This window comes from Peromyscus maniculatus, chromosome 21, assembly GCF_049852395.1.
Source record: "Peromyscus maniculatus bairdii isolate BWxNUB_F1_BW_parent chromosome 21, HU_Pman_BW_mat_3.1, whole genome shotgun sequence".
Lineage (NCBI taxonomy): Eukaryota > Metazoa > Chordata > Mammalia > Rodentia > Cricetidae > Peromyscus > Peromyscus maniculatus.
In genome coordinates this window covers 20,516,409-20,529,728 of record NC_134872.1, presented here as the reverse complement: position 1 = coordinate 20,529,728, position 13,320 = coordinate 20,516,409, and the positions used below count along the sequence as shown (strand labels likewise).

The 13,320-nt window shown below is 45.4% G+C and overlaps 1 protein-coding gene across 3 annotated transcripts in view; it reads right to left on the bottom strand.

Moving 5' to 3' along the window:
• Arid5b (AT-rich interaction domain 5B) overlaps positions 1-13,320 on the bottom strand; it is a 177,084-nt gene that overhangs the window by 41,391 nt on the left and 122,373 nt on the right. Inside the window, exon 1 of one of the 3 annotated variants that reach the window (XM_076557054.1) lies at positions 93-433. The exons of the other annotated variants lie outside the window; for them this stretch is intronic. Within the exon in view, the coding sequence (XP_076413169.1) occupies positions 93-96 (4 nt within the window). The 5' untranslated portion in view covers positions 97-433. Of the gene's footprint in view, positions 1-92; positions 434-13,320 lie in introns of those variants that run through there. 3 annotated transcript variants of the gene reach the window in all.

Genomic DNA, 13,320 nt, shown 5'->3' with positions numbered 1-13,320 from the left:
ACCCCAGCAAACCTGCCGGGAATTATCAAATATAAAGTCACAAGCAAAAAAAAAAAAAAAAAATACCAAGCAAAGAGAAAAACAGACATTACCCATTCCAGTCGTCACACATCTGCCTGATTGACGCCTGTGCCTAGGAAAGCTCCGGCAGGGGACTGCTCCCCAGCCTCATCCCTGGAAGGCTGGACTTGATGTGGATATCAGCTTCCTAGCAGCGAGGAGGCTCAGCGCAGCTCGCGGCTCCCCTCCCCCGGCAGCTCCATTACTCATGTAAACACACAGCAGTGACTAGCACGGGTGTGTGGGATGGGCTCTGAGCTCGGAGCACTTAGGGGGAGCTGCCAGACTGGCAGGGAAGGAAGGCTCTGCTCTCTCCTCCTCCCTGGCTCGGCTTGCTGACTGCACCCAGCTTGTTTGGTGGCTCCTGACCTCTGGCTCCTTGGTGGGAGCGCAGAGCCCAGTTCCGAGAACTTGCCACGGTCCACAGCCTGGAGCCAGGGCGTGGACTGTTTTGTTTAGAGGACTTTGTGTAGCTCGGAAGCTTTTCCACAATGACCCAAGTGCTGAGGCTTTAATGACTGCTAGGGTAGGATGTACTCTCAAGTCCCCTTATCAAAATAACAGCCCAGCAGCAGTGCGCGGGACGGACAGGAGCAAACAGGACTGGAGAGCGGAGTCCTGAGCGATCCCGTCAGCAGTCAGCAGCAACAGAACAATACGGCCTCTGTTCCCAGACTTGTCACTGTCGTCTCTGCCCCCCCTCACATTTTTGAAAAGCACTTAAAACCTAAAAGGCATTTATTTCCAGAAAAACTTTCAAAGCCTGAAGGCCCTGTCTAAAGACAGAACTTGTGCTGAACACAGTGCTTTAAATAGCAGAGGTTCCAAGAATCTCTAAGAACCATCTCTAAACCGGGTCGATTTCCTTCATCTTTTAGGCTGTTTTCAGAAGCCAGAGACTCGGAAGGTTCAGAGAACCACACACATGTAGAACAGAGGAGCTCCTAGCAGCCTGATCACACAACCCTAAATACAGTTTTGTGGGAGGGGTCTTTGATACTTCATTGGTCAAGCGCTGGAATGTTCTAGGTATGCGAGGACCAACCCAGCATTGCTGAACATGCAAATGCAAATCCTTCTTTTTCTTTGTACAGAAGTACTTGCACTATGATTTTTTTTTTTTTTGACGGGGTATTATTATACCTGACTGGGCCATCTTTAAGGGTAGGGCCATTGGATTTACCTCTCATCTGCATAACACTAGGGAGGTAGCCTTGTGTAACCTGAATTTGTTGAATGAACAAATGACTAATGGAAACACAAATGCCCACATACTCCTCACATCCTCACGAGAGGAACCTGCCCATCGGATCACGTGATACATGTGTCACCCTGGGAATTTTTAACACTTTACATCTGATGCTCTGGCAACACAAGCTAGTGGCTTGAGGTAACACTGGAACAACAAAGACAAGCCCAAGGTTTGGGGGCTCCTGACGACCATCAAACCACTGCCTCCACCATAGCATTTTCCCATGTCACAGGGGTAGCGTTGGCGGCACATGGGGGACCGGTGACCAGCCCTCCCAGTCCCCCCCCCCCCCCCCGTAATGCAACAGAAGACCTTTGGGGCTCTCAAGACCCCCAGTAGAGCTCCGTGATTGAGGCCCTTGGCAAATAACAAAGATTCTGGCTCCCAGGCTATGTCTGTTTTCCTCTATGGCAGAGAAAGACGCCATTCCCTAGACCAGTGAGGGTAAGTGAAGGCCATGTTGTAGTGGTCGAGGTGAAGTAGAACTTTGCATTTCATTCACTTACTCGAGAAACATCCCTCTACCTTCTAGCCATCCTGGAGACTATGTTCACTCCGTTCTGGAAGGCCAGTGTCCAAACCAAGATCCTGAGCTTCAACCTGGAGCGAGCCTCTGCTTAAGAGAAGAGTGACCTCTCGGGTCGAAGCTTTGCTCTCTCCAGTTCCTCGCATAGAGCAAGTGACATTGTAAAGCTGTCCACATTACAGTTACCTTCACTTTTATGTGTAACTGGAATCCCAGTGTAGTCCTGGCTCCTCAGAGCTCAGGAAGTGACTTTGTTGTTGTTTGTTTGTTTCTTAAGGTTTTTGTTTTGATGCTGGAGAGATGTCGCTACAGTTGAAAGAGTGCAAACTCCTCTTATGGAGGACCTAAGTTTAGTCCTCAGCACCCACATCCAGTGGCCTACAGCCTCCTGTAACTCCAGCTCCTAGGGGACCTGATGCCCTCTCCTGGCTTCTGAGGGACTTGCACTCCCTCACACACCTACACACAGGAGATCCTCTGGCGGACCAGCAAGACCTCTTAACCACTGAACCATCTCTCCAGCCTCTCAGTAATTGTGTTTTGTGTGAACGCCCTCAACGTTACCCTCGTTAAGACAATAGTGCCTCCTTCTTCCTTGGTACTTTCTGGGTGCCAGCCATGGCTATGCCTTCCAATAGCAACTCCTCTGAAACTCACAGCAAACCCAGGAGGTCAGCACCGTTATCATCATCCCCAGTCTACAGATCAGGAAACTGAGGCAGAGGTGAAGTCAACATTCTCGGACCATACAACTGATTATCAGCAACAGGATTGCTACCTGGGCAACTGCCATTTTCCCAGGGTCCCAGTCTCTTTCCGCGTGCCCACACTTTTACACCACCTCTTAATGAGTACACCGATGAACCCCGACAGCAGAGTACAAGTTTGTCCTTAGTTTCTTTTTTCTTAAAGGGTCAGCTTACTCAAAATAAATGAATGAATGAATGAATGAATGAATGAATGAATGAATGAATGAATGAATGAATAAGAGCAGGTGTTTGCAGGCAGTCACTTCTGCTATGGGTTCAGACAAGATCTATATGTTCAGGCAGCTCAGGTGTGGGAGACTCATCTCAGCCCAGATCCTTAAAATAATAATAAAAACAAACGCTATGTAACCAGTTACTGGCAAGCTGGCAAAGCCAATAGCTTTTGGCTTAGATGTTGCTCCCCACCTCACCCCCCAAAAGCCCCCCATCCCCGCTGCGTTCTTCCTCTCATGGCCATCTTTTTTTAAAAATGCCATTTATGTGCTCTTGGAGTCCTCCAAAGACAATGGGTCTAAAAGCTGAATTGATTCATCAGCAAGTCAACAACCCTTTCTTCCATTTTGCAGAGGGGCTTTCCCCCTGCTCCGCTCCAACCCCCCCCCAACCCCCCACTCTTCCCCCCCCACCCCCCCACCCAGTGCAGTTACATATCCATTAGAGAAGTTCTTTGTGAAGTCTACTGATAACATAGGGTCTTACTGGCCAGGAAGACCTGGAAATACGGGAATGGAAAAACCAAACATTATTTTCCTAAGAGTGGACCCCCAGGGGTCAGTGTCTGCAGGAGGTGAGCAGAGCATTAACTCCTTGAAATTTTCAAGTTGTGAATGTGTATTTTAAATATGAGCCAGAACGCAAAGCCCACCGGTGGAAGTCTGAAGCACTGGCCGATATTGTTCTGTGCCTGCTCCCTGTGCCCGAGAATATGCTGCGTTTCTGCAATGCCTTTCCTCTGAGCACAGTGAGGTGCTGGGCCTTTTTCTTTACAGACAATAATCTTAAAATACCCTGGCAAGTTTCAGCATGGAGTATTGCTCTTTCTGGAAGGAAAAAAAAAAGAGAGAGAGAGAGAGAGAGAAAGAAAAAAAAAAGGAAAAAAAACCTCCCCTAATTTAGTTATCATTTACCGAGTTCTATTTTCAATGTTTCCCTTTTGACTATTTAGAAACTTCCTCTTTCAGTCTAGCAAAAATAGGATGAATGTTTTTAGTTATTAATGTATGAGTCAAAGATGTAGAAACCAGGAATGGCAGAACACTTGATCAAAGCCACTCCTAAAATTTATGGGCGTAATAAAAGAAAGGCATTTCGCAGATAATCTCTTACAGAATTTCAGTTTTTAAATACTTGGGGGAAAAACAAAAACATCCTAAAAGCTCTCAGGCCTCCTCGTGGCTTTACCACTGAGCCAACATTTTAACATAAGAATTCATAAATGATTCCCTGAGATTTTTTTTCTTTTTAACTTCAAAACCCAGTATCATTCCGTGGAGGGCATGTTTGTACTCTGTGCCTATTTACATGGTTGAAGCTTTCTTTGAATTGACAAAACATGATTGCCACATAAAGTTAGAACTCTGCGGGTTTATTTTTATTCTGGTTTTCCATAAATGGCCCTCCACGCCCAGTAGAAAACACTAGAGAAGCAAATGGGCTGCCTGACCTGTGAGCACCCAGGGCCATTCACAGGCACAAGTTGGTCTTACAGGAACACTTGAACTTCAATTGACGGACGGCCAGCCGCAGGTAGAGCTGTACATTACCAGAGCTCTGGCGCTCGGTCATTTTGCTGGTAGTTCCTTTTAAAATGGTTTCCCTCAATAAAGGCATTAGAAGGAGAAACCCAGAGATAAGGGCCCAGATTCTAGGGCCAGATTTAAAAGCTACCACCACTTTCAAAAGCCACCAAGATCATATCGCCTGGAACCGCAGGTCACATGCCCTGGATGAATTGTCTTGGGGTCACACTGGCTGGTGACTGGTCTCATGGAGAACTGGGCTGTGAGTTTCCTAGGCGCTGTAGCCCCAGCTACGTTCCACTGATGCTGGCACTCACTACAATTTAGCTTTTCCACTGAACCCTAGGCTCGCCAGATTCACCTTCCTCTGCTTTTCTCAAAGGATGAGCAGTTGTTTAGTTAGAGAGAGGATGAGAAAATGAATTAATAAAAATAATGCCGGTATGATGAGACCCAGACCACTTTGGCTCTTTGTCAAAATCACCCAGATCACCCCGTGTCACTAACGAGAGTGGAGTGTATGAGTGTGCACTCTCTACCTGGACTGACTGGGCGGCTGGAAGTCCCAAACAGCCATGGCCTTCACTGACTGCTCAGCAAACCACGTAAGTAAACACTCTTGCAATCTCATCCAAAACATGCCCTGGTCTTACTCACTCTTGGTTCATACTCCTGAATGCTGGGGCATTGTTAATGCCTCGGATCAACGTATTAGTAATTTCACTGGCATGCCATTTGCATAGCTATTTCCTGATACACCCTCTCTCTCTGCCCTGGAGGTCTTCATTTCTCAGAAACACTTAAAAACACAGATTATTTCACTGTGGCCCTTCCCCCACCCCATAAATGGAACAGGGCTTGCTAGCTCATCTGTATTGCTAATTGGTTTGAGACCATGTGACTCCATGTACTCCTGCATTCAAAAACAAGCGAGTCTTTTCAGTCATCAGGGCTTATCATTAGAAATAAGCTGATTTCTATCTAGTCTGGTTTCCCTGGGAGACAGATACAAATGGTCGGGTATGATCTAGATACAATTTAAAATCATCATGTGGATTCTCCACTCTCCAAGTGTACTCTAGAGAAAGATGAACACAGGACACTGGCTAAGAAATGGGTTGTGTGAGCTTCTTACCGTCTTTGGAGGAAACTGGAGAACTCTGAGGTCTGCCTGGCTGTGGAGCTGGGAGAGATTCTAGGCTGTTAGAGGCTAGACCCTTTAGAGAGAAGTTCTGGAAGTAGAAAAGGAGTTTGAAATCCATGTTGGACTTTGCATAGTCCCACATCCTCCCTCTGGTCTGTGTTGGCCATTCACAGGTCTTTGAGAGAAAAACTAATGGAAGACTCTGTGGGCAGAAGACTCTGTGGGCGCTCTCAGGGGCGGTAGGTGTGTCTCAGAGTTGTTTGAGGAAAATGTATTTAACTCTCAGGTAACAAGGTAGTTAGTTCACTATGGCCAGGATGTGACCCAGGCCTTTGGTATTCCTCATAGTTTTCCCAAGGTTCAGGAACCCACCCGTGGAAAGACTCTTCTGCTTCAGACTGTTCCAGACTTTTTAGAGAGGTGCCATGACAGAGAAGACACCCATAGGTATGGCTGGGTTCGGCGTACTGACAGCATGATTTAGGCCTTCCTGTTGAACTCAGTCTCTGGCATCCCATCCTCACGTCATCCCCTGCCTCAGAGTCTTGTAACAAACTCCCAGACCCAGCAATGCCAAGAGCGGTCTCTGCAAGTACCGCAATGGCTCCAGCCTACATGGTCACATGTCCTCAGACTGTCCCTCCTTCCAGATGCCTAGTATCCAATGGGCCACTTCTTGACAGCCTGGGCTTCCCCAATGGAGGAAAATATCTCCCCTCCTCTCCCTCTCATACACACATACAAACCACTTCATAGTTAGAAAGAATGTGCTGTTTCAAACCCTTACTGTACATAGGAAATCAGTTCTTTCCCATGTTTTGAAACACATTAAACAAAACACAGATTTAGCCTATCTTAGCATGCGACCACTAACATGGATTACAACTTAATATTATTGTCTGCTTATTGTTTAAGGCTGTTTAAGCATCCACTGTGGACATGCTTTTGACGGACATTTTTGTTTCCACAATTTCTGAAGGTTATAAAGACAGGACCTCATAGACAGAGAATGAATTTCTTTTTTGTCTCTCCCTTTCTATTTCTCTTTTGGTGACAGCCACTAAACTCGCTCACTCCTGCCTATGATTGATATGCGCTGAGGTGCTCCCATCGAACATAACTGCTCTGAACTGAAAGTTTCGCATCACATGGCTTCACAAGGAGGAGTAAATAGGAGAGCACATTTAGACTCACATGAAAACACAGCGTCCTCGTTCAGCTAGCTCTCCAGGTTTGGAAGTGAGATTGCCCATTTTTAACATCGAAGGAAATTGATTTGCCAATTGATAAAGAAAACATTTCCCACTGGATATAAATAAACGGTTTTTATGATGTTTGTTTTCTTTGTGTTCACATGGCTTAGCATGGGTATAGTTAAATGATTACAGACATAGATGAACACCCTAGGAGAGACAGGTTAGTTCTTGAACCCATACCACAAAAACTAAAGGATGCGGTCCCAATTTCTTTTAAAAGATACCCAAAAGGGGGTTGTACTGAAGGTAGTTTTCAGTTTCTTTATGCCATCAGAAAGAGTAATCTAACACATAGTGTTGTTCCCTTTTAAAAAATAAGGGCCTGGAGTCCTGCTGGGTTAAAGTGTTAGCTACTAAGACTGATAACCTGAGTTCAAACCCCTAGGACCCATGTGGGGGAGAGAAAGGACCCTTGCAAGTTGGCCTCTGGCTTCCACAAGTGCTTGGTGGTACATGACATCCCAAATAAAAGTGTAATAAATTTTTTAAAGTAGGGCGGGAACGATGGCCCAGTTGACAAAGTACTTGATACACAAGTGTGGGGCTTGTATCCCCCATAAGAGTATCTTCAGACTCGTGTGCAAAAGCCTGCACAATGGTGTGCACATGTAGTTTCCTACTGGAGGGGCAGAGACAGGCAGGTCCCTGGGCTAACTGACCCAAGTCTAACTGGGGATCCCAAGTCTCAGAAAATAAACAAATAAAAACTAACACCCCAGGGTGGACAGTGCCCAAAGATGACAAGTAAAGTAGTTGTCTCTCCTCAGCATGGACACACATACACCTGCTTCTACACACAGAACACATGCACACACCTGCACATAATACCTCCACCCCAAGATGACTACTACTTTGTTGTCTGGCATCCCGAGATGTTTTCTTCAGGTAAGCTTCTGTTTGAGGCAGCAGGATGCTGTGGGAAAACCCGTTCATGTCCCCTGAGCTTCCTCTAAGGAGTTGCAGGTGCCGTCATCCCACAAAGCCACTTATAAACTCTTCTGTGGTACCAAGGCTCTCACTGACTGTGTGGAAGAGAGGGGAAACTACAAGACAGAGGGTCCAGAAGGAGAAGAGACAGAAGCCTGGGATGCGGTGCATGTGCAGAGGCAGAAACAAAGTCCCTGACGCCCCCCTACCCCCTGCTCACAGGGATACATTAAGTAGGGACAGGTGATTGTACCTGGGCTGGGTAAGCCTGCATGCTTAATCCTTGGAGATGAGAGTTTGTGTCAGAGGAGAAAAGCAAGGTAGATATTAGTGGAAACCAAACCATGGATATCATCATCATCATCATCACCATCACCATCGAAGAGGGTGAAGCTTCCCCTCGTGAGTGGAAGAGAAAACATTTCTCTCACTGTTTAAAGTTGCTACATCCTTGCCGGGCGGTGGTGGCGCACGCCTTTAATCCCAGCACTCGGGAGGCAGAGCCAGGTGGATCTCTGTGAGTTCGAGGCCAGCCTGGGCTACCAAATGAGTTCCAGGAAAGGCGCAAAGCTACACAGAGAAACCCTGTCTCGAGAAAAAAAAAAAAAAAAAAAAAAAAAAAAGTTGCTGCATCCAATACAGTCAACCATAGCCACAGGTGTCTATAGAGCCCTTGAAATGTCAAGCCCAAGTTGAGGTGTATTTTTTGTATACAACGCACATTGGTTTTCTACATGTGGGTCAGAAAACAGATGATCTCACTGACAGTGTTTTAAATCAAGTACATATTGGGATGATAACAATATTTTGGCTATAATGGATTGAATAGGATATATCATTAAAATCAGTTCCATGTTTTCCTTTTTAAATGGCAGATGGCTTGTGTTATCTTTTGCATGGGTGACGCTGGTTTGGACAACAGTACGATGTTAAGATCATAGACGTGTCCTTGGACATGACTCAAAAAGGCAAGCAAACCAGATCAACATCTGAAAGCTGGAACAACTGGCAAAATCACAACTCAAAGTCCTGGTAAAATGTAGAGTTATATTGGCTGTATCAGGGCAGTCCTGGACAGAGGTTAGTAACCCAAAATTTGCTGATGCTGAACTAGCTGCAAATTTCAAAACTGGTAATTATTGGCTCAAGGCTGGGAAATGCCCTGATGAGGTTGTGAGCACACTAAGTTCCTTAACTAAGGTAGCAAGTGAAAACAGATTGAGGATGGGGGGAGGGAGGGAGGAAGAGGGAGAAGGAGGAAGGGGCTGACTCCTCGTGAACTGTTTTCATGTGTTGACAACCTAAGTTGGGTAGAATGGAAGCCTTTTTAATCATTCAGTGCAGACGCGATATGAGAAAATAGAACTTGAGTGATTTGGGCTAATCCTAAGTAGAAGTTTCCTGACCGCAAACTGCTGAATAAGTCTTCAGTCCAACTGTGTTTGCCTTTTAGAGATTTTGTTTGAAAGTTAGTAGAGGGGTCAGATATAGTCAGCCCTCAAGACAAGAACATGACCTTCTTGGCATGGTTCAGCTGCCTCAGGTCCCACAGTTTCACATGAGGCATTGCCAATAAGCCCAGTGAAGCTGGACCAAACAAGGAGCTTTCAATTCTGGGAACCAAAGAGGAGATGAGAGATTTCCCTAGTCGTCCTTCGCATCAAAAGGGCCATAGAAAGAAGACCAGGTGGCTAAGGACAGGGTCCTTGCCATGCAAGCCCGGCGGCCTAAGTTTGATTCCTGGAATGAAGCTCTGTGGAGAGATCCAGTTCTATAAAGTTGTTCTCTGACCTCCGCCTTCGTGCCCACAACACATGTGTGTGCCCACAACACATGTGTGTGCCCACAACACATGTGTGTGCCCACAACACATGTGTGTGCCCACAACACATGTGTGTGCCCACAACACATGTGTGTGTCCACGTATGCATAACAAAAAACAAAAATAGAGAAAAAAGACCACTAGACACTGCTCTGATAGTGGTCGCCCAACACCAGGCTAGCTTACTATCCTCTCCTTCCATATAACCAGTCACCGGGTCTGAAGTAAGTGTCTGCTCTCCTGGGGCCCTCAGCTTTAGGCTTCCATGACAGCAGCCGCACAGAACAGTAGCTAGCTACCAACCAACCTCTAAATATAAGGAGCCAATAAAGAGCTACGCCCTCTCCTGGAATGAACCCCCTCCTTCTATTTTAAAAATGACCCCGATTATAACACACAGGAATAGTAATGGTCATAATGGAAATAAATTCAGGAAATATTTTTCTTTTCTCAGACAGCGAGAGCTTCTGTTACAGCACCTAAGACAGTTAATATGCAGAGGGCTAAAGACCAAGACCAGTAGAGCATCAACAAAACACACAACAAATAATGCACATTTCACTGTAGGATGCTTATAAGGTAATAGTTGTTAATGACATTTTTTGGTGGGTGCAACCTTCCTCCTGTGAGGCATCCCATCTGTATGCTTGTGATATCTAACTGCAGAAGTATTTGTGTTTGTCCCCCAAACTCTTTTTACAGCACATGGTATGCATATTTCAGCATCCAGCCTTGTAAACTCAGGACCAACTGTCAGTAGATGGTTATCTAACACATGGGGTCGCCATAAAAAAAAAAGTCTCCTTATTTGGGCAAAAGTCCTTGTCTCTATCAGTCTGTCTGTATTTCCTCTCAGAAGAAATTTATTTGGATTATTTGCTGTTCGGGAAACCCAGAGGCTGCAAGTGTGGCAATCGAAAGGCAGAGAAATAAATCCTTAGCAAGTTAAAAACACTTAGCTTGTTATTAGAACCATTTCTGGCTTTGTTAGCCTTAAGCAAACTCTCCATCGCCCTCTTGTGGTCAGTCCGTGTGATGCAGTGGCATGACCACAAAAACCCAGGGAACAAGCAAGTTTATAATCAAATACAGGTAGAGCATTGATCTCGGAGGGGAGCAGGTGCGAGCCACCACTTTGGGCTGTTTTATATGCATTATCATTTTACTAGGCCTCCTTCATGGTGTCAGGCGTTGTGGGGTGAGAATAGTGGGACTTGCTGTGTTAGAACAATGTATTCCTGGAACATAATGAAGTCACTGTATCTATGGCCATAGCTGTGTAGATTTTTGTAGCCAGTTGAGTTTAATGAGTTTTATAGCCTTAAAAAAAATCATGCCCACGTTTTAAAGGTTCCTTCATAGCCAAAAATAGGCTGATACTCCAACTGGCTTGGAATTACAGGAACCAACAAAAGATGTCTGAATAACTCCCTAATATGGAAGAAAAACCATTAAAAAAAAAAAAAAGTAAAGGCCAGTTCATTTGTTTCTAACAATAGGCAGTATAGAGAAACTTGGAATTTCTAAGACAAAGCAAAAGGATAAACTGTATCATTCCATGCCCTCTAAAACAACAACAAACAATAATACTTTCTAAAATCCGAATTCCACATTCAATAATCATTTATGCAATTTGGTGTTTAATTTGATTTTTTAATTTCTGCTGTATGATTTTGGACAGTTTCCTGCTGAATAGGCCTGCCTCCCCCTCCCCGAGCAAACAAACTTGGTATTAAAACAAACTGAGCAGCTGAAGGAGAAGCTGGGGAAGCCGAGGCTGTGGAGCCCAGAACATAACAACCAAACCCTCTCTCCTCCGATTACCAGCAAATGCACCAGCTCGCCAGTCTTTTTAAATAAAACCACTTCTCCGCCCAGCATGAACCCAAATGCTCTGTGATTCCAAAATGATTTTAGGAACAGATTTATCTTGACTTGGCCTCTAGTCCAGTCCTGCAGCAACAGTTGTTCGGGCTTTTTTTTTTTTTTTAATGGTCTTTAAATTATCAAAGTCCTTAAAGTAATTTTACTATAAAATTAAACAGCTGTGCCTTCTTCAGCAAAAGACGATTGCTCTTATTTTTGTGTGTGTTGTTGTGCGAGCTGAAAATGCCCTTTCTTTCATGTCCTTTTTTTTTTTAAATTCCAAAATGAATTCTCTAGCTAGCCTTGTTTAGCTTAAAAAAATAATAATAATAGAGGAGGGGTGGTATTTGCTGGCCTCTGGTGCGCATCTACTTTTAAGCACAGGCGCTCACACACAGGACTTGTGCTCAAAGGGCTTTTGTTTAATTCCTATTATGGTAGGAAATATGATATTTTGCCCCCAGTAGAATAACAACCCTGTGTGGAAGAAAGATGGACGCGTCTGGGGAGGGAGGCGGCGTCTGCCGATTTTGCAGATGGGAAAACTGAACAGCTTTAAATCAGGGGAAGTAGGGCAACAAGCCTTCACAGAGGCTCTGATTAAATTTACAATTGGACTTCTGGCCCAGGTCTCGAACCAGAACCATGTGAGGGCTCTCGTTCTTTGGGATCAACAGGAGGACAATTTGAAAACATTCTTTTGGCATTATTAAGCATTCCTTCAGGCTCCAGGAAGTGGAGGTGGGGGCGGGGCCTGGACACAAGACAGAGCTTCTAGGTGTCATCCCTGGGGACATGGCTACAGGTTTGAATGACTTGGTCCAGGCTGCCAGTATTTTAGGATCATTCTAAGGCTCCGAGCGTTCTAGGTTTGAGGGTTCTAAAATGCAGAGCCAGAGAGACCTGATAAAACGTGAAATGTGGGGATCTGTGCTTGGCAGACCAACTGGATTGAAACCAAAGACCACAGCAAGGAGCTGGTGTATCCAAGGCTCTGCGACTTGCAGAGTTCTTCTGGGTCATTTACAGAGGGATGGAATTCCACAGCTTGAGAGGTGGGGAGATGATTCAGTTTGGAAAGTGTTTGCTGAACAAGCGTGAGGACCTGGGTTTCTATCTCCAGAGATCAGTTTAAAAACAGGGCATAGTAATGACCAGGACCTACCCTGGCTCTTCTCCAGTTGCGTGGGGTGACCTTGTCCACCTCCCTCAGGTTTCTACCTATCACATAATGTCTGTCTCAGCGGACACTTAAAGAGATGATGTCTGTTGTCTGTCCTGATCAGCAAGGCACTTTCACAGTAGGTACTTATAAATAAAAGGTTATGGAACACGTAACTTTGTATCACATTTTGAAACCAGTGCGTGGCACTTAATATGAGCTTCAGTAAATCCTTTACCAAAAGATTTAAAATTTGTTTCTATGTGTACGTGTGTGTGTGTGTGTGTGTGTGTGTGTGTGTGTGTGTGTGTGTGTATGTGTGTGTGTGCCCTCAGAGGCCAGAAGAAGGCATCCGACCCTCTGGAGCTGGAGTTACAGGTGGTTGTTAGTCAGTCACGGGTGCTGGGATTTGAACACAGGTTCTCTGCAAGAGCAATAAGTGCTTTTTACCACCCATCCATCCATCGTTCAGCCCCTGGCACAGTATGTCTTTGTTAAATTGCCCAGATTGCTGACTCCACTGGGGAGAACAGATACCTCTAGAGAGAGGAAAGTGGCAGGCTTCCCTTGGCAGCTCACCTTTGTGCCTACAACAACTTCCCTCAGTCAGGACCCCCATTCATCAGGGGGAAGTGTGCGCAGCACCCACAGAGATGCCCTCTGGTCTAGGGAGCCTTTGGCCTAGGAAAGCCAGGGTACTTAAGAGAAAGAGAAATGTTTTTTTGTGGGGGGATGTCATTCTGTGTGGGGCTTTCAAAGACCTCCACCTCTACAAAGCGGCATTAAAAAAAAAAAA